The following is a 19,233-nucleotide window of genomic DNA, read 5'->3' as shown; positions in this document are numbered from 1 at the left end:
GCTGCTCGTTTAAAGCGACGAGGGCTCTGTTCTGTCCAGCAATGGTGAAGGTGAATTATGTTGCAGGTTTAAGTAATTTGAAGGTGGATTTTAAAGCTTTTTTAGACACTGAAAATTAGTGCAATCCTATCTTTTTTTCTTTTTTAGTAGACCTGTGCAGAGGATGTAGGTTTCCCGAAGATAGAAAAAATATAAAAATATAATGTTGTTTGAAAATGGAAGTCTCTTGAATAATTCTCTCGATAATCACTGAATCTTCAATAAAATCATATGACTTTAATGTTACTGCGAATTTTCTAATTCTCAAACGATGTTCCAAAATGGTTCATCCAAAATCTCTCTCTCTTTCTCTCTCTCTCTTTCTGTCTTAGCCAACACGAGTAATTCAAATAACTTATCAACTTCTTCTTAATTTTCCTCCAATCAGACGAAATGAAAATGTTTCAACAGAATTCGATGAGAAAGGTGTGACTCGTTTACCGCGGAGATACGCATGCGTTCGAGATGATTGTCGAAACAACGGCAGTATCCGAAACCACGATACGGAAGAGCAAACACCGATAGGATTTCCGTGAACGCGCGGTTTCCGCACGGATGAACGAAGAATTTCTCTGTTCCCTGGCAAGGAGCTACCTTTGCTTTCGAGCTCGTCTCGAAAATCCTGCGAGACGCGCCGTTCCACCGCTAAGACGACGCGGTTCGACGCTTTCGTCGATCGTTCCGGCGTAGGATCGCGAGAAACGGTCGTGAACAAGATTTCACCTCGCGAACCGTGGAAAATCACGTTCACGGGAATTTCGTCGAGCTACAACTCGTTTACTGATTTCGTTCGGAATTCGGCATACAATTGTTTGAGATATAAACCGAAATCAGTTGCGACATATTCACGAAGAATATTCCCTTGTTTTCCATTTTGTACAATATTTCTCAGGAATATTCTACTCTTGTTTATATTTCATTTTTGAATCAGTAAAATGATCTTTCGGGAAATATTTCATACTTTTTAGCACAGTGGATATTTATTCTCCAAGAATTTATACCACAAATACCGTTTCTTTGTTGTAACTCTGTATTGTAATCTTTTTATCGATGCGTTGTGTAGCAACTTGCTGTCATGCGATAATGAACAAGTGTTTTTCTGACGTACATGTCTACCAATAATTAATCTTCCAAGTATTCCAGAAGCATTTGAAGTATGAAGAAATTGAACTGGAAGAAGATTAAAATGTTAGACTGAACGTTCTTTCTTCCTATATGCCTTCAGGTATGGAAACATTCTGTTCCTTCTCTGCTCTCTTTCCACATAGATCAAAGAGTTTAAAAACTTTTTACTGTAGCCTCGAGAAGATACTCATTAATTATTTCTAGCCGACCTCTTTTTCTCTAATCGGTTTCACAAAACAAATTCCAATAAATTCCTCTCTCAATTACTGGAACGTAAATGGAAAACATTTCGCAGAACTCTTTTTTTCCATATTTCCTTGAACGCTTCTCGAAAGAAAAATCCAACATCTCAGTTGAGTGATCGCGAAGCGATGTCAATCGGCGACTGGAAGCCTTTAATCAAGATTCCGTGAACGGACATTCTCTCAGACCGGTTGGTGACTAATTGCGAATTAACAAAGATGAAACGTTTTTATCTCATCCATGATCAACACGGATCAATAAAAGTGTATCTATTGATATAAAGTGTAAAGGATAATGTTAGAAAGGCTGCGTTAAGGTGACAATTTAAAGAAATAAACTGGATTCCCATTAATATCAATAATGTATTTTTGTTTATATGTATACATATGTTCTTTTCTCGAATATATGTTCTTTGAAACTTTTTCTACTATCAAAAACTCGTTTTATATCGTATCTCATTGTAGTTTTAATAGTAGTTGTGTTATTTGTTTTTATTTGTAAATAAGTATTATTCACTTTGCACGCTTTAAGAGACTATTCTCGTAAACGAGAAACGATTATAAGAGTAAGCAAACAAAATAATCAATTTATAATTTCTCATAGAAAGTTCTTACATTTGTAGCTTATAACAGTTAGCATTTTTTCAAATTTTAATGATTTTTCACTAAATTTTCATTTGATAAATCATATTTGGTAACAATTTTATTTCAAGTGCAGGATTTTTCTAAATCTCTCAACTTGATTAAACAAAATTTTAAACAACCATATATTAACAAATTTCATTTTAATTAACAATAAAATTTAAATCTATTTGAACAGTATTATAAATAATCATATAACGATCGATGTCTGAAAATTTACTCTTCATTTCACAATTCTAACTTGTTAACCGGCTCATCTCTCCAACTTCCATAATTAAAACTTAACGAGGATAGATTCATCTCGATTAGGTTAACAAAATTGAAATAACAGATAAAGAAGTAATAAATATTTTTTACAGCTGTCAATATGATTTACCATAGAATTCGATTTATTGGAACAAAATCTTAGCCGATGCCCATCCTGCCAATTAAATTCGATATGAGTTCAGATAAACGAAATTTTACTGCGATTCATCTTGAATGAAGATAAAACGATGTATGAAAAAATGAAGGATCCTTAAATAAAGATATCATTACGTGCAAGAGATTGAAAGTGCAATAGCGACGAGTTAATTCGTCTAACTCATTTAATCGGTTAATACGCCTTCTTTTCCGATATTCTCCGTAATTTCGCGAATCCGCATAACGAGAAGCGATCTTTCCATCGTAGCAGACGAGGCCTGCCCTAAAATATTATCAATTAAGCCAGCGAGCATTATCATCCTTTGAAAGTGCCCCGCGAAACGAGGAACAGAGCGACCGCAATCGGGAGAACAGTGCAGAGACAGGACACTTGGGAAATCCCGGGGAGAATTGCTTCACCTTATCGTTCCTGGTTATTGCAGGAAGTAGTTGAGAAACGGCGCCGTTCGCTCGATAATTGTCAGATAACATTGAGGCGAAACAATTGATTTTCGTGGAACGAAAAGAAGAGAATATCAGGCACCGATCGAAGAATCTTGTAAGCTGCGCTTCGAACGCTAAAACTACCGAAGACTAAAGGGTACCATTTCTTTCAAAGTATTGGTTATCGTGTCTTAGATATTGGATACTAGGTGTACCGCTAGATTTTTTCCAGAAAATTTATGAATCTGGCGTTTATTGCTAGAAGGTTTATATCTTTGAACCGAATAGGTTGTTGCTCTTTTTAATTGAGTTACATTGATACGCTCTCTTAGCCACTGAGAAGCCAACAGTTTAATGATATCAGCTAATTCGAGATACAAAGATTTTCCAATTATAATCCCCATCAGAGCACGAAACTAAAATCAAAAGGAAAACTAGTTCCCTAAATACTTTGCAAAACCAATCATGTAGAAGAAAACCAGCCCTCTAAATATTTCTTAATTCATCGATCATCTTCTTATAAATTCATTGCCGATTCCTTTCCAGCAACGCAAACTTGCCATAAATAACTCCATAGACCCGTTCATCTGTCGAATATCGGCACAATATTTATCCACGCCGACGAGAACATTTTCATTACCCTCGATTCATCGTTCCGCACCAAGAAACGCGCACAAACCGGTGCGAATTTCGTCGATGAACAGAGAAAACAGACGACCGGCGAGAAGTTTAACGCACCATGTGTCGAAAGATCAATAGGTAGGGAAAGCAACTCTTTCACGATCGTTGGATCATCGTTCCTTTTCGATCGTTTAGAAAATCTAGGATCGTCCGTGAAATCGTGCAAGCGCGGACAGTACGAAATAACAGGCGAATCTTGGATCGTCTGGAGCCGAGTCCTGAAGATGACAACCGGCCGTATTTTCCAGGGATAATGGCCTTGCCTTTCTTCTTCGTCTTTCCTCTTTTATTCCCCTCTGCATTGCCCAAGGACCGATACTCTCTTTTTAGCTATTAAGTTTGCAGCCACCGATTCAAACGTTCGCTGCAGACGACCAAATTATCGAGCGACCATCGCGTCGTCGTTGCTTTTACTTCCGCGTCCGTCGACGAGACTCGATGATCTTTCAAGGACTCGACCTTTCACTCGTTTTTCCTACAAGCTTTTTTTTCCAGCGGATTTTAGTCAGTTCTAGCGTTGATTGGTCGTTAAACGTGAAGGATGATGTTTTATGATTGCCAGATTTTTTTGGGTTGAGTTTGTTGGTTGTTTTGTGGAATTGAATAATTCAGGTTATATGTAGAATTCGGAGTAAAAGAAATAGGTTCTTTGTCGGTTATCGTAATAATCGACTATTTCTTACATCTTTTTACGAAGATTAATGTCTTTCAATGATGAAAGGATTTGATTGTTGAAATTATAATTAAGCTTAAAACTAGAACTGAATATTGACTGTTTCAATCCATATGTGTTGGATTTTAAAAAGCGTAGGTTCATTATTAATCGAATATGTCACAATATTATGACTATTTTATATTTACTTAAGAACATTAACATTCTTTTAATGAAAAAAGATGTTGATTACTAATACAGCGTTGGATATCTTAATTTCAGCCTCCATTTAATAAAACAGTTATTATTAAAATGTATTTATAATTCTGCTTCCCTGCCCAATTTTAAACAGTTTTTATGCGTTTACTTTTATCTTCCGGGATCAGATTAGTTTATTGTTTAAATCGGAAGGTCTGGGTTGATAGATTGTATACTTAAAGGCTACCCCTGTTTCTTTTAACTTTTTCACTACGTTAAATCGATCTTCCTTGATCTAAACCAGAAAGTCTCAGTTGAAGATAGTTATCCAGTCTCTGTGTGCTGTATGAGTAAATTCATCTTACTTAATCATTCAAATGAAGAAATGAATTATAATTGCACAAATTATAACATATTTCCAATAAAAAGACACCTTAATCCAATATTCTGTCTCGAACAGAAAATCAACTTTCCCATACTATTATATCAATAACCGACAACAGCTTATTAAATAGCAACGTAATACGAAATACCTAATTTCGAACGATCACTGGATCCTAACAGAAATTTATGTATGCGAATATTAAACAATTCAAATGATACATGAAAGAGAAAATGTCCAATATTATCCATGACCAACGCCAAATTACTAAATTATAACTTATGAAATACATAATCCTAAACGATCTATCTATACCTCACTGAATTCTAGCAGAGATGACTTTATGTATCTGTATATTAAAATATGTTCATCATATATAGAATGCAATAGAAAATTCTCGATTAAATTCAGATTAAAACGATATAGCACGATAAGCATGAGATGACGACAAAAGAGAAGATTTCGAAAGCCCATAGACCGAAATTATATTCAGTCGCAATCTAATATCGTCTGTAAACTCCAACCAATCCCAAAGAAAGCGAACTCCATTTTTCCACCAACTCCACGCGATCATTTTCCACCGCGCAAACACTATGTATAAAATCCAGGCTTTCGCGAAAAAAGGGAACGCGTTCCAGCTCGTCGATATTCAATCCGGCAAACGGAATCCCCATCGCATCGGTGGCACAGTAATTTCCGGAAGAGGCCGAAGTCGAACGGATTGACCCAGGTCGGGTCTGTTCCTTCGTTTCGAGGGCTTTTCTCCGCCCTCTGCCTCTCTCTGTAGGACGAGAGGGCGTCCTCCCTGTCGGATTTAGGGCGCTATTTAAGTAGAGGCTTATAGGGCAGCTTCTGTTTCTCTCTCTCTCTCTCTCTCTCTCTCTTGCGTTCTCAGTGACTTTATTTCTCTTACTCTGTCTCTCTTTCGCCTCTTGTTATCTGGAGCAGCAGCGACCGTGTCTGCGGAGGCTGTGTCGTATTGATCTGTCGCTCGGTCGGTCGCTCGGCAGCGCGGAGAAAGAGAGGGAAAAGCGGAGAGTCTCGGTAATTTATCGCGAGCCAACGGCAGCGAGATGATTCGAGCGCGACGCCTCCGCGAACAGATCCGATCGAAGACGCGCAGTGACGCCTGCCTCTCTTTCTCTCTCTTTCTCCCTCCCTCTCTCTGTCTCTCATTCTCTCTCTTTCCCTCCCTTTTGGAACCGATAATTCGGTCACGCGCGATCGATTCGACTGAAAAGCTCGACTGACGATTAATTGGAGGCGCGAGATGAAACGCCGTTCCAAAGCTCCAGCTTTCTCTCTGTACATATATATGAATATCTATATTCTTCTCTGTTGGCCAGATTTTGCGTTTAGTATGTATTTTACAGTGGTTGGGATTCTCATGACTGAGATATTGTTCATGGATTTTTGATACGCAGGTTGGAACTTTTCTGTGAATTAAGTATGCCTTTGGCTGCAACTTTCTCTTTCATTATCTATCTATGTGATTTATTCGCTGATGGAAAACATGTTGTATTTAGCATTGTAGTATCTCCGAGTGACGATGATGAGTAGAATTTAAATTATGGGTTCTGGTTACAGGAATAGGAAGTATTTAGCTTCAGCTCTAATTTTCCCTTTTTCTCTCATTGTATATCGAGCTATAGTTCTCTTCTGTTAGCAACAGTTTAGAATCTTGATGTTGTACTTTACAATGATGCGAATGTTCATGATGTAGCTTATGGATTCTAATTGTAAAAGTAGGCATTCTTTTACAAATTACAGCAAATGCAGTTTAATAGCGTGCGTTTTGTAGAGTAATTTATTCATAACACCCAGACGAAGAGGGAGAGATAATAAAAAATATCACTGATTTAAGATGTTACAATAACAAGATCGTTTCGTATACATATGATATACATATTTTGTTAAATTATTTCGTTTGAGAGGTAACATTTTTTCCAGAAGCTATATATGTCTTCGATTTAAGGTATACGAAAAATTTCCAGTCACTTTAATATCCGTCACATTAAAACGGTACTAAAGTAGTTAAAATACACCTACACCATAATAAATCCTAAATACAACCAGACCCATAGCGAATAATTCCACGATTTCGTCATCGATGATCGATTCCATTTCGTTCGGTTCACCGTCCTCCGTTCGAACTCATCAAAATTCAAGGGCGACGCGATTGTAACGATTGAGCAAGTCTCGATCCGTCTACAATGTGGTAAATAATGCGTCGATGAATTCCGAGAGGGTTCGTATAGCGTCTCTGCAAATTGGGTAGTTTATATTATTCACCATACTCGAACATGTACTACCAAATTGGTAAAACGATTTAACGCGACAGAATCGAAAGACTTTGTGATTGTAATAATAAACGTAGACAAGCTGATAAAGTAAACGTTAACGAGCAAAAATGTGGACGTCGACGAGTTTTCGGTCGCGCGACACGCTGTCACGTGCGTCGCGTCGTCGAGGCACGCGCGCAGAAATTATTAATTACGTGGCGCATTCAGCAACCGACGAAGGAGTCGTCGACTCGTTTTCCAAAAGTGGACTGAAATACTGAAAACGAGATTGTCGGGACGCGCCACGATGTCATGCGACTCGTTTCGCACGTGTCTCTCATCTAATGTCAGAGTTGACGCGAGGAATGTTGATCATGATGCGTCAAAGCGTACTCTTAGTTGGATAAGACGGAAATTATGGAAAGTACAGATATAGCTGCATTTTTACAAGAATTTTCGTTTTTAATATATCTTTGATCGTTGTATTCTATAGTATTATATTATATAGTATTATAGTATTATTATATAGTGTTGTATATATTTATTATATAGTATAGTATTATATAGTAAAATGTAAGAGAAATGAAATTATTCGCAACGTAAAGAATAACAAATATGAAAATTCGTGACTACTTCAATATTATTTTATCTTACATATAATATCTTGAATATTATCCTTGCTTCTAAAGTAAATTCACTTCTATTTATTCTATTTATATTTATTCTATTCAAAATTTATTCTATTCGTACTGGAAATGAAATAAACAATCGCAAAGTAAGTACGGGTGTGAGAATTTACGTTTACTTTAGTATTATCTCACTTTGTCGTGCTTTTGAAGCAGAATTATGTCAATTTTCGTTGAATTCACGGCAAATATAACAGAAACAGAAATATTGGCGAAATGAAAGATAACAAATGTGAGAATTCGTATCTAAAGTAAAAAAACTTTCCACGTTAAGGTAGCAAAGAAACTAAGGTACAAAAAATTGCTTTACATATTCTACAATATTCCGTTGGTCGTAAAGTTGGTTTGACGATTCCTTTGTGGCCATAAAATCATAGAGTAAACTACTATTATTATCTCTTCCTATTATTATTGTTACCGAAGAAACAGGTTTCTATTAAGAAGGAATAACTAAGAGAGTTGACGTTCGCATCTACGTACAAATTTGTCGAAGGATTTTAAAGGAATCACGCTTGCACAGCAAAAAAGATTTCCCTCGGCGAGACGAACGCAAGAAACTTCATTCTGAAAATAGTATTCTACGCTTTAGAGTATTCTTCGAAAGGTAACTACTATCCCAAAAGATTTTATCGATAGATGTCAAGGTTCCGTAATTGCACGAAGCTTTGCTGAAAGGTTTCATTTCCTTGAACAAACCTCTGGTAACTCGATCGGTAAATCCTCTTAACATAAGAAAACAAGAAAATTAAAAACGTCTTACCAACTATCGACATCGTATCAAACACGATATTATGATTATTGTTTGTTATTACACAGTAACGTCTTTTATGGAAAATAGGAAAAACAATGTAACCTGACGTTTCACATTCGATTAATTTTCTACTTTATATTCATCATTTCTTCTAGTCCGGTTACTGTTTTCCTCGAAGTGACGTCTTTTCAATTCTGGAATAGCTAGAAGGAAACTAAAAGGAATCTGTCGTTTCATATTCAATTAATTCTCTACGTGTAGCACAAATTAATCCTATCAATCATTTTATTTATTCATTCCTATCCAAATACAAACTTTTAAACGCGATTTCCTCGAAAACAAACTGACGTATAAATAGTCTGCGGATTGCTGTCCATTTACAGGAAATTTGAATGTGTAAAATTCCACAAAATGCGTACAATATGGAAAGATATATAAATATCCAAAGTATAGTGCTTTCTATAATACTTATTCTTAGTAGGTAAATCAATATTCTATCGCTATTTTATTTTTTAAATAATATTCCTATAGCAATCTGCAGTCTATATGTGAAACAATTCTATTCTATATTTTTCTTCAGTTTATATTAAAATACAACAATCACACAGTATCATTTTAAACTGGAAAATATACCTTAAGCTTTTTTTAGGTCAACAGTTCGTGTTTAAGCATAATCCATTTTGTTACACAATTTTAACGTAAATGATAACATATTAAAAGAAATAAACGGTAATTAATCTCGCGATGTTTCAACTTTAAAGACTCTCAGCCACGTGCCCAACAATTAGAACTGAGCAGGAAGTTAAGCGTCAAGTAAGCGGCCTATCAACCTATGCGACTATCAAACGAACTAGTTGTGTCGTATGATAACACAAACCACCATCGAAAATGTCTGTGCCTGTTACCAGATAGAAATGTGATATCTACAACAATTTTCAACTTACTTTTTCACGCAGAATCGCTCTCTTGCCTAATACCGCGATCATTAGGACATTTGTATGAAACATTTCTTCTACAAACGCGATAAAATGTTCGCTTATTCCATGAATTTCCAAAGTGCAAGAACATGCGAGATACGAGAGGCGATCGATCGATCCGCTGCAAAATCGGGTGGCGCAGACCAGGCGTCTGGATGCGTCAAAGGGTGGCATAAGGTCGTCGTGGCAGCGGAGTCCGCGAATCGATATTTGCCTACCGGCATGTACCTGATGCGATTTGTTTATGCGACGTCAGGACGACCTTTAAAATATCGCCATGACGGCTGGTTCGCGCACGTGAGCGCAGCGATTCGTTGTATAACCGGTCGTTACGTAACGTCGATTCCGCACGGTTTCCTCCCGTCCGCCATCTATTCATTGTCAGAATAGAGTAATCGGAGAGTTGCCAGTGGCAGTCGAGAGAGAACATGCCACGTCGTCTCTCTATTCAACAACTGTCCTTCACGAACGAGCTTCGGCTCGATGAATCGACCCTCGAAGATCCCGTCATTAGGTTGCCAGCCTTGAATTTTCCGAAAGACGAGCAGCAAGACGACAGGCCAAACTGTAACTTTGTAAACTGGTGTGCAGCAACTCGGGCAGGAGTCGGATCTCCTTCCAGCACCTAATTTTAACTTGTTGTGTCATGTTGTTCGCCTCGTGGTGAAATACACCACGTTTTAGGGGGATAGTTTCGGGGTATTTTGGGGTTGTTGCAGAGATACGAGGAACAGGATGAGGCGAATACAGTCGGGATTAATTCAGCGAAGAATTCGAACTTCTAGCTGACATTATGAGACTCGTAGTTTTATTGGATTGTGCATGCTGTTGGGATTTTTCTTGGGAATTTTTATTATAGGACTTATGATATTAGTATATAGCATTCCATCGGGGATTCTAAATCCTTGGTATCTTTACGAAATGTGTAGTTCAATTGAATTGCGGATGTTAGTGGGAATTTGGATAGGAATTTTGATGATTCCTGAATTGGTGATTGGTAGATAGTATTCATAGTCATTGGTGATACTAAATTCTTGGTAACTCTGTGAGGTGCGTAGTTTTACCGATAAAGGGAATTTGTAATAGTTAGGAAGTTTTATTGTAGAATTTATGATGCCGGTAAATATCATTTCGTCGATAATTTTCTAATTGCATTAATTTTTTAATCGTGATAGTAATTTAATGTAGGATGTTGATGTTTCCCTGGATCTTTGATATACTTTCGCATCAGCTAATTTCAAAATTCAATTTTCTTATTCGTTAAAAAAATTATTTGATTATTTGATTCGAGTTTTTTCACGGGTTGTGCCTTTAACTACGGTGGTATTTTTACGAGAATTGTTAGTTTCCTCGTTTGACGAGGAAGCAATTTAAACACCTTTCCACTCGAGCTACAGAAGGCAGGGGCGACCAGGTCGGGTCGAGCACCCGTGTCTTGACCCTATTTAGGTCGAGCTGTAATTAAATCCACTTTCCACCGCTTCTCGGCTGCATACTTCTCTCTTCATTCGACGAATACTTTTCCCTCGGAATTTGTAACCTTCCCTTTCGTGTCCTCTGCGTTGATGGGAAAACTGCGCGAAAGAATTGTCATCGTTAGTATCTCGTGATAATTGCAGTTAAGATATTCATTAAATCCTTCTCCAAGTTACAAATCAAATTACTCGCAATAAATGGAAAAAAAATTATGTCAACAATTTCATTTCCACTTTTCTTGTAAACTTGTATCTTCCGCGAATAACATCTTTAATGAAGAAAGTAAAGTTCTGTTTTTTAACAAATATAGCAACTTGAATATTTTCTCGTATATATATTCGATATTAAAGAATAATCAGAAAATTGCCAAAAATAGATTTCTACAGAACTCGTATTTTTGGTCTTAACACGATCCTTGTATTTCGAAACTGTTCTTTCTGAACCACTAAATGACATCAGCATAGAAGATCACCAAAAATCAACCTCTCGTATTTCATTATAACCACAATTTCAAAGCGATATATTGAAAAAAACATTCCATAAATATCTACCAGTTATGCTGCGGAGAAATGAACGAACGAAGCAAAACGAAAAACGGAGCCTCGCCTTCCCAAAATCGATTCTATCGCTGGCAATCTCCACGTGGAGCGCTCAGCACAGTTCCCCCATGCACGGATGCGCAATTACGCGTCGTTCATCGAAACGACGCCACCAAGCTCTCGATCGAAGCGAGCACTCAACGCGCGACGTATCGAGTGACATAATTATCGTCAGACTTCTTGGTCTCTTGCATTCGTCCCTCTATAACGTTGTAAGGAAGCGGAGAAACGAAAAAAGGAAAAAAAAAAATACGGGAAACAAGCTAAGGAAAGAAATGATAAAATCGCATGGATCTGTGCTCCATTGACTTGATTCGCTGAAGAACACTTCTCTGGCCCACATTCAGTGCCCCTTGAGCCACGTGGTCTCCATTCAGCAGACGGGAAAGGGCGTACTCGTAGGTCTTTACGCGCACCTGCAACCAACCCCGGAGTTCTCACCCCCCAAGGTTTCACGAAGGCCGGAAAAAAAGGCTGTCCTTTGAATCACGTCACCCTTCAACGTGGCTTCTGCAGTCGGCTAGTTGACAGATGGGGAACGCGTCCACAGGGTTGCGTGTAATAATCGACACCTGTTTTGTTTGAATTGTTTCTGCAAAGTCAAGAGCTCTTGAGAGTAGATTCTTGGGGATGTAATAGTTACATCTTTGCGACTAAATATTACGATAGGATACTTGAGGAAAATGAGCAAAATCATCAAAATGACGAACTTTTTCCTTTTCACTTTGCCAAAAATATAGTGATGCTTTTGACTTTAATGTTGTTTTGTTAGATAGTTTGTTGGAAGACAATTAACTAATTTGTTCGCGTTGTGATATTTTAATTATAATTACTTATATATTATACAAAATATTTAGTATTATTCGATATTAAATGTTCGAAATATAAGGCTTAAAAGAATAATTCTATTCAAACTTGGAAATTAAGGATTGCTATTTCTTCTTTTCAAGCAATTCGTAGATCGCTTTGAATTAAAAGATCTACTCGTCCCAAAGTTCAACGAGTACCCTCGTCGCACGGAAGAAATAATTAAAATCTCGCTCTCAATTTTTAGACGCTTCCTGATTATCATTGGCATCATTGGCCCACTTCGGCCTTCCTTTCGATTCGAATCGACGCGACCCACTTCGACCCACTTTGGGCCTTTCAGCCAACTTCTACCCTACTTGCATCTTATTTTCAACGTACTCTCGCAGTTCTCGTGTTCGCATCAGGCCTAGTTCGAACCTACTTTGGATCTAGCCCAGTTCCATTTCGTTCCGCTTACTCTACGTACCCTTCTGTACATCGAACTTTTCTTAGAAACAATTTGCTACTACCTAAATCCGCTAGCAGAGGCTATCAACGCCGTGAAACATACACAAGCAGCATAACCTCTTTTCCCTTCTTCGTATTCTAAATGTACAGCCTTTCTATTACGAAGTGATCTGAAAATTTTTTGTATACGTAGTATCGTGGCCAAACCCTAACCTCTTCCAAATCATTTACTGCCACTAACAATCATTTAACCCACTAACAAAAGCTATGAACGTCATCCAACATACGCGAACATCGCCAATCTCTTTCTTCCGACTTCTTTCTCCTCAAAATATAAAACTCTTCTAAAAGTGTCTCGAAAATTCTCTACATTTGTAACTCTAAGATCGAATCCAAACCTAACCTAAATCATTTACTATAACCTAAATCCTCTGACAAAGACCATCAACGCCCCTCTAACATACTCAAACATAATAACATTTTTCCCTTCTCCGTTCTCTACCAAGAAATCCCTTCTGTTATAAACATAGTTTGCGAATCCAAACCTAACCACAATCATTTACCATCGCCTAAACCTTATAAAGACCATCGACGCTCTTCGAGCCTCTTCTCTATCCACAAATTCCTCCCAAAAGTGGCTGTAAAATTATCCACGTCGCTTTCAGAGGTCACATTTCACACGTCCACAGTAGCTCGTCTCCGCGATTCGTTTTTAATTACAGTCAGTCGAGGTGGACCCAAGTGCCTTGCCTCTTAATTAGTAGTTACTCTGTGGTGCAGTTGTTTGATAGTTGTTAAGACCGCGTCGTAAAGCGTTCGAGGTCGGCTGAACTTGGTCCACCGCGATCTTGCCTCCGTGATAATTATTGGCTGCCCTTAATCGTCCCAAACCTTCAACGCGCCCTCTCTCACCCCTTGTACCTTCATTGGGGAAGGAGGAAAATATCCAACGACGAAAGGGAGCCCACGAAAACGCCTGGTTGCCGCACGACTCGCAAGGCCGTGTATTTTTAACTTGAGAACCTTCCGGCAACCCTGGTCGGGATCAATACCACCGGCAACCCTGTCGTCGTGTAGTACTACTGGAGGCAGAAAGGGTGCAGCGGGGTTAACCTACATATCCAGCCACTGGCTGCCAGAGGAGCTGGCTGAAACGAAAACATTTTCCCTTCGGACGGTGACTCGGCCGCGGTGGGGGTTGGAAACGAAAGGGGAAATTCCGTGAGGGGAGAGATGGTGTATAGGTAGAGGCGTTTCAGACTCCACTTCCGTTTCTTGGCAAGTATCGACGGCTCTTGAGGAATGAGCTCTGTCGCGTTTCGAAAGATACTCGCCCCGAGAAAGATGGGGGCTACTTGCCGGAGATGGTTTTGGTAATTTTGTTGCGCGCTCGCCTGGAAGAGAGCTGATGGTGAAAGAGTTGGAAATTGTAGAACGCAGAGTTGTAGCGAGCAATATAGCTGTTTCAAGTGGCTGATTTTAGAATGTTTTTGCACTTTCGGTGTTTTAGTTTTGGAAGAAAAATTAGATTGTTACGAATTATTACGGAAGTTTGTGTATTTGGTTTGTTGTCAATGCTGAACGAATTAGGAGATCAGAATGATCGATGTAGTGCTTTAAAGCGGTCGTCTTTCAAATATCCGTATACTTTCGGTGTTTTAGTTTTGGAAGAAAAGAAAAGAAATTATGAAATTATTTGATTGTTTGTATACATACTAAAAGAAAATTATATTATATTGTATAGTAGCGTAGGAAAATTGATGTAGTGTTTTGAAGTGGATGGTATTTAATATTTTTATATATTGAATTTTTTAATATCGAAACAAAAATTGTACATTTACATGAAAATTGTTGAAACATTTCGAAGCCTTTGTTTCTTCTTTTTTTTTCAGTATTCCAATGTTTTATATATTTCAGTTCCAAAGTAAAAATTTATGATAGAATTATACGATTGTTTGTTACGTTGAATGGAAAGAAAGCATCGATGGAAATTAAAAGTAACGTGCATGAGAACGGAAACAAACATGGTCCAGCGCATTGTGAACGAGTTACATAAATCAAGCCGGCTAATTTGTGCAAGTAGTCGTGTGTAAAGGTTGTACAAACCCTAAATTGTAACGTCAATGCCAAACGAGAATGAAGTGTATGTGTTCAATTCATTCACATCCTATTCAACTTTGATTCGTCCGCATACTGATCCACGCGCTATTAATCCTCTATAGAGCAGAATATAGACTTGAAAATTGCATACACGTTTCTTATTCCTTATAAGCAATTATATTAAATACATATATCAATTTATCGCAGAAATTCATACTTGAATAGAATTAATTTGAAAACATGTTGGTTTACGATATATTATAGAAATTACCAAGGAAAAGTAGTGTCAAACCGTAATTTTATTATGCAGTGAGAACAAAAAATTTCCTCGAGTAGAAATCTACCGTACAAGTATATATAGCATATAGTACATTATATAAAATATAATATTGGAAAAACTTGGCAGAATAAATTTTATTAATATATTTATAACTTATGCCGAAATACGACTACAATTTGGCTGGAAATTTTAACATCGTCCATCCATTGTAAATGGAAAACAACGACGAAAAAAGATATAAATCAAATTATTGAAATTCCCTTTTACAGTTTTAAAAGCTAAAATTTAACAAATTGTGTTGACTACAAAGGGGATTGTAAATAGAATATCGTGTTAATGCGAAATTTGCCTTTGATAGATGAAGAAATTTGTCTGCTCTTGAACATTTTCATTCCCCTCGCCGCAACGCGAGTGTTCGCGACTTCCGGCGGAAAATTTAAACAGCGCCGGTTATTTATTCGCTGATAAAACGCCCGTGGTAGCTGGGTATTTTTTCACGCTTAGACCGCAAACAGGGGGTGCGAACTAGCCGCGCACTAACCACAAAGACGGTCTGTAGTCGCGTAATTGAAAAAATACCCATGGTCCCGCGTTGTCTGCAGCTGCGTTTCGGCTAGAAGGGACAAAATTCACCCCTGTACCTCTGCGGTGCTGTTATGAGAGGGGAAAACAAAGTAAAAAAAATCAGTTTATCCTTTCATCCTTGAATTACATTTTATAGACATAAACGCTGCCTGGTAATATTACTGTAATATACTAAGCGAATACATCGAGGGAAATAAAAATTCACGTTTATAAATTTCGATTTTCCAACGTTGAGAAACGCTTTTAGGTTTAGAAATGCGTACGGTGCGTTGGAAAAAGTTTCGATGGTGATTGACAGACGTACGAAGATCAGAATAAAAATAATATGTGTTGCTTCAGTTTTTGACGAGAGTAACATACCGCTTCGCGATTAATTAAAAAAAAAAAGAGAGAACTGTAATTCTACGATCCGTTTCTAAGCAAAGTACCAACTATACCTATGTTTCACGATTCTGAATCCGAAAAGAGCTGTAAGAGGATAAAAAGAAAAAGAGAAAGAAGGAAAATGTAAAAGTATCAATGCTACGAACGTTCCGTCGTCCACCGTAACAAAATGGCAGTCGGTCCAGTGAATTCCTTAGAAACTCCTGCTTGCTCTCTCCCTTTCTTCCTTATGTCATGAAAGAAGGAGGAACATCGGCGTGTCGGAATCGAGTTTCTAGAGACAGACCCGAAAGACATACCGTAGAAGATCCTCGATGGTCGTCCAGCGATTCTCAAGAAGCGAATAGGAACGCGACTCCTAGACGATGCTCGTGATGAAACGGTGAAGAGCAGAGTGAAGGAAGAACAGACTGACTTATAACGGGAAACAAAGGGAGCGGAATGGATACAAAGGGTGGAAAGAGGGGAAAGAAACGCAGGAAGTGGCTAGAAGTGAGGGAAAGGGAGGACAAAGAGGGCAGGCAGCAAAAGGAACGGCTTTCCCTCTCGATGTCGTTCAGGTTCAGAGAGCAACTTCCGCAATTGCGACGAGATGCTACCGTGGAAGATGTCCACTCGGCCACGCCAGTAAGGGCAACCCTTTTTATCGGCGTTCGTTTCACGGTAATCGGGCGGCCAAGCTGAATATTCCTCTCGATACGATGTCGAGCGTTCACGAGAGTTGCAGGAGAGTGGACGCGTTTCGAATCGGTCTCTCGAAGGGACAGTTTGGCTCTTCTTCGAGTCTTGGCAAGTTTCTCGGGCGACTTTTAACCTGACAGCCCGAGCGGAAATGAGGATCTTGAGGAAGTTACGCTGTCTGAGTGTCTCTGTTCTCGAGCATTTTTGTCGGATGTAGACACGGAACTGATTGTGACTAGACGGAACTTCGCCGAGTGGATGGGTTTTTGGTGGATACGTTCAATGTCGTAGATAGATGTTGGCAGGGGAAATCTAAGATAGTCGAAAGCGAAGTTTTAGGGTAATGAATCGGTGCTGAGTTGACGGAATGTACGTGTGTTCGTATCGTTACTCTCACATAGCTCTTGGAAATTCATTTTGTGAAGATTTGTTTCAATTGGCAAGTATTGGAACTAGTGCTACCGCTTTAGATATTTTACATATTTTCTCATTTTAGATATACGCGTTATGTGAATTTCACACTTTCAAGTTTCCCGTAAATGCATAAATATCTTGAATCTTTGCAACACCATCTGCGAATTTCTAACTTATCATCATCTTCGATCAAACTAGTTAAAATTCTTCAAAATCACTCACGGGAAAGACGTTTCTACTCTATCCAAGCCAATCATTAAGATTCTCTTGGCACGTAAACGAGTTCCAAATTACCGAGCAGATAAAGCGAGAAAGGGTGAGAATTCAGATAAAATTCAGGGCTTTGTCGCGAGGCGCAGAAAGCCTGGAAGGGCATTATGCGAATACGGGAACGATTGGCTCTCATTCGACGTTCTGTTGAGAGGATGAAAGAGCGGGCCGAGTAACCGGAAGCGGCGTTCCGTATCAATGCGCGATCGTGAAAAGGAGCCGATAACGCAAGCCCAGCCGTGGTAAAAGCGACCACCTTTCGAAGATACTCGTCCCGGCACTCTTTTAATTTGATTTTGCACTTATTGAAAATCACTCGAACGCTCGATAGAAAGAGCTCCTTTGTGCGTGAGTCGTGAATTTTTATACGTGACTTTTTCTTCCTGGAATCTCGTTACAGGCTGTTACGCTTTTGGAATTGTTTACGATACTGTCACAAATGATAGATTGCAGTACGATGTATAATTATTAGGATATTTGTTTAGAAACAAGTTCAAGAATTTAGGACATGATTGATAAGATTGATAAACGTATTAAATTATTATACAGGAAACGAAATGTTTTGTTTCTTGGGAGAAATTATTAGAATTTTAATTAATTTTGTTGTAAATCATCTCGTATCATCAACTGCTTCGTAACTCTAAAAATTATGAAAATACGTTGCTAAAAATATTTTATCTGTAGCGAACGTGTTAACTTCTGTCTTTACAAATTAGCGTCTCAGCTTCTCTACAAACCATTATTATCAAATATTTTTGAACATCACTATCACTGTTGAAAAACGACGTGTCCATCGATTGAAAGGCTTAAAAACTTAAAGTCGAAGTTAATAATATAAAAATTCTTTTCTTATGATACGTACAAAATTTTTAAAGAAAGTAACATTTCTCTTTACAGTCTCGTGAATCCGAGAGAATCGTCGAACGATCACCCAACACCAGATCTAAATCTTCAACGCCACTGTCGACGTTGCTGTCGTCCAGTGGCGCATCATCAAGGAGTCGCGAGGCGTCGGCGGCAAAACGGCCGATCGTGCGGACGTGCTGAGTACTATTCCGCGGCTGCGAGTACCAGCAACAGCCCGAAGATTCTCCCAGCAAAGGGCAAGATGCACATGGAGGTGCAGGTGGCGCTCAACTTCGTGATATCGTACCTCTACAATAAGCTGCCGCGACGGCGAGTCAATATCTTCGGCGAGGAACTGGAAAAGGCGCTGAAGGACAAGTTCAAGGGTCACTGGTACCCGGAGAAACCGTTCAAAGGATCCGCGTTCAGATGTTTGAAGACTGGCGACCCAGTGGATCCGGTTTTGGAACGGGCAGCCAAGGAGAGCGGCGTGCCTATTCAGGATATCTTGGAGAACCTACCAGCCGAGTTGGCCATCTGGGTCGATCCCGGAGAGGTGAGCTATCGAATTGGCGAAATGAACGCGGTGAAGATCCTCTACTCTGAAACCGGAGATCCACACGACGAGAGCTCGGCCGATCGAGAAGTTACCAAGACCTTCAATCCCGAGGCTCAGTGCTTCAGGCCTATCGAAGCCGTAGGCACTTCCTTGGGTGGGCTCAGTCTCAGCCCCAAATCTACGTCGCCCTTCCCAAGCTCGCTCGGAAGCAATGCGAGCAATGGATCGTCAAATAATCAGCAAAGTGGTCATGGGTCCGGTTCCTCGTCGGCACCTTCG

General features: G+C 38.9%; 1 protein-coding gene across 1 annotated transcript in view; it reads left to right on the top strand.

The window, feature by feature from the left end:
• The window catches only part of LOC100749566 (protein Tob1-like), a 55,715-nt gene that overhangs the window by 28,827 nt on the left and 7,655 nt on the right, over positions 1-19,233 (top strand). Inside the window, exon 2 of the mRNA XM_033321893.1 lies at positions 18,447-19,226. Coding sequence (XP_033177784.1) covers positions 18,658-19,226 — 569 coding nt within the window. The 5' untranslated portion in view covers positions 18,447-18,657. The remainder of the gene's footprint in view (positions 1-18,446; positions 19,227-19,233) is intronic.

The sequence above is a fragment of the Bombus impatiens genome, unplaced genomic scaffold (genome assembly GCF_000188095.3).
Source record: "Bombus impatiens unplaced genomic scaffold, BIMP_2.2 scf_0525, whole genome shotgun sequence".
In the NCBI taxonomy this organism is placed as follows: domain Eukaryota; kingdom Metazoa; phylum Arthropoda; class Insecta; order Hymenoptera; family Apidae; genus Bombus; species Bombus impatiens.
This window is presented reverse-complemented; position numbering and strand designations above follow the sequence as displayed.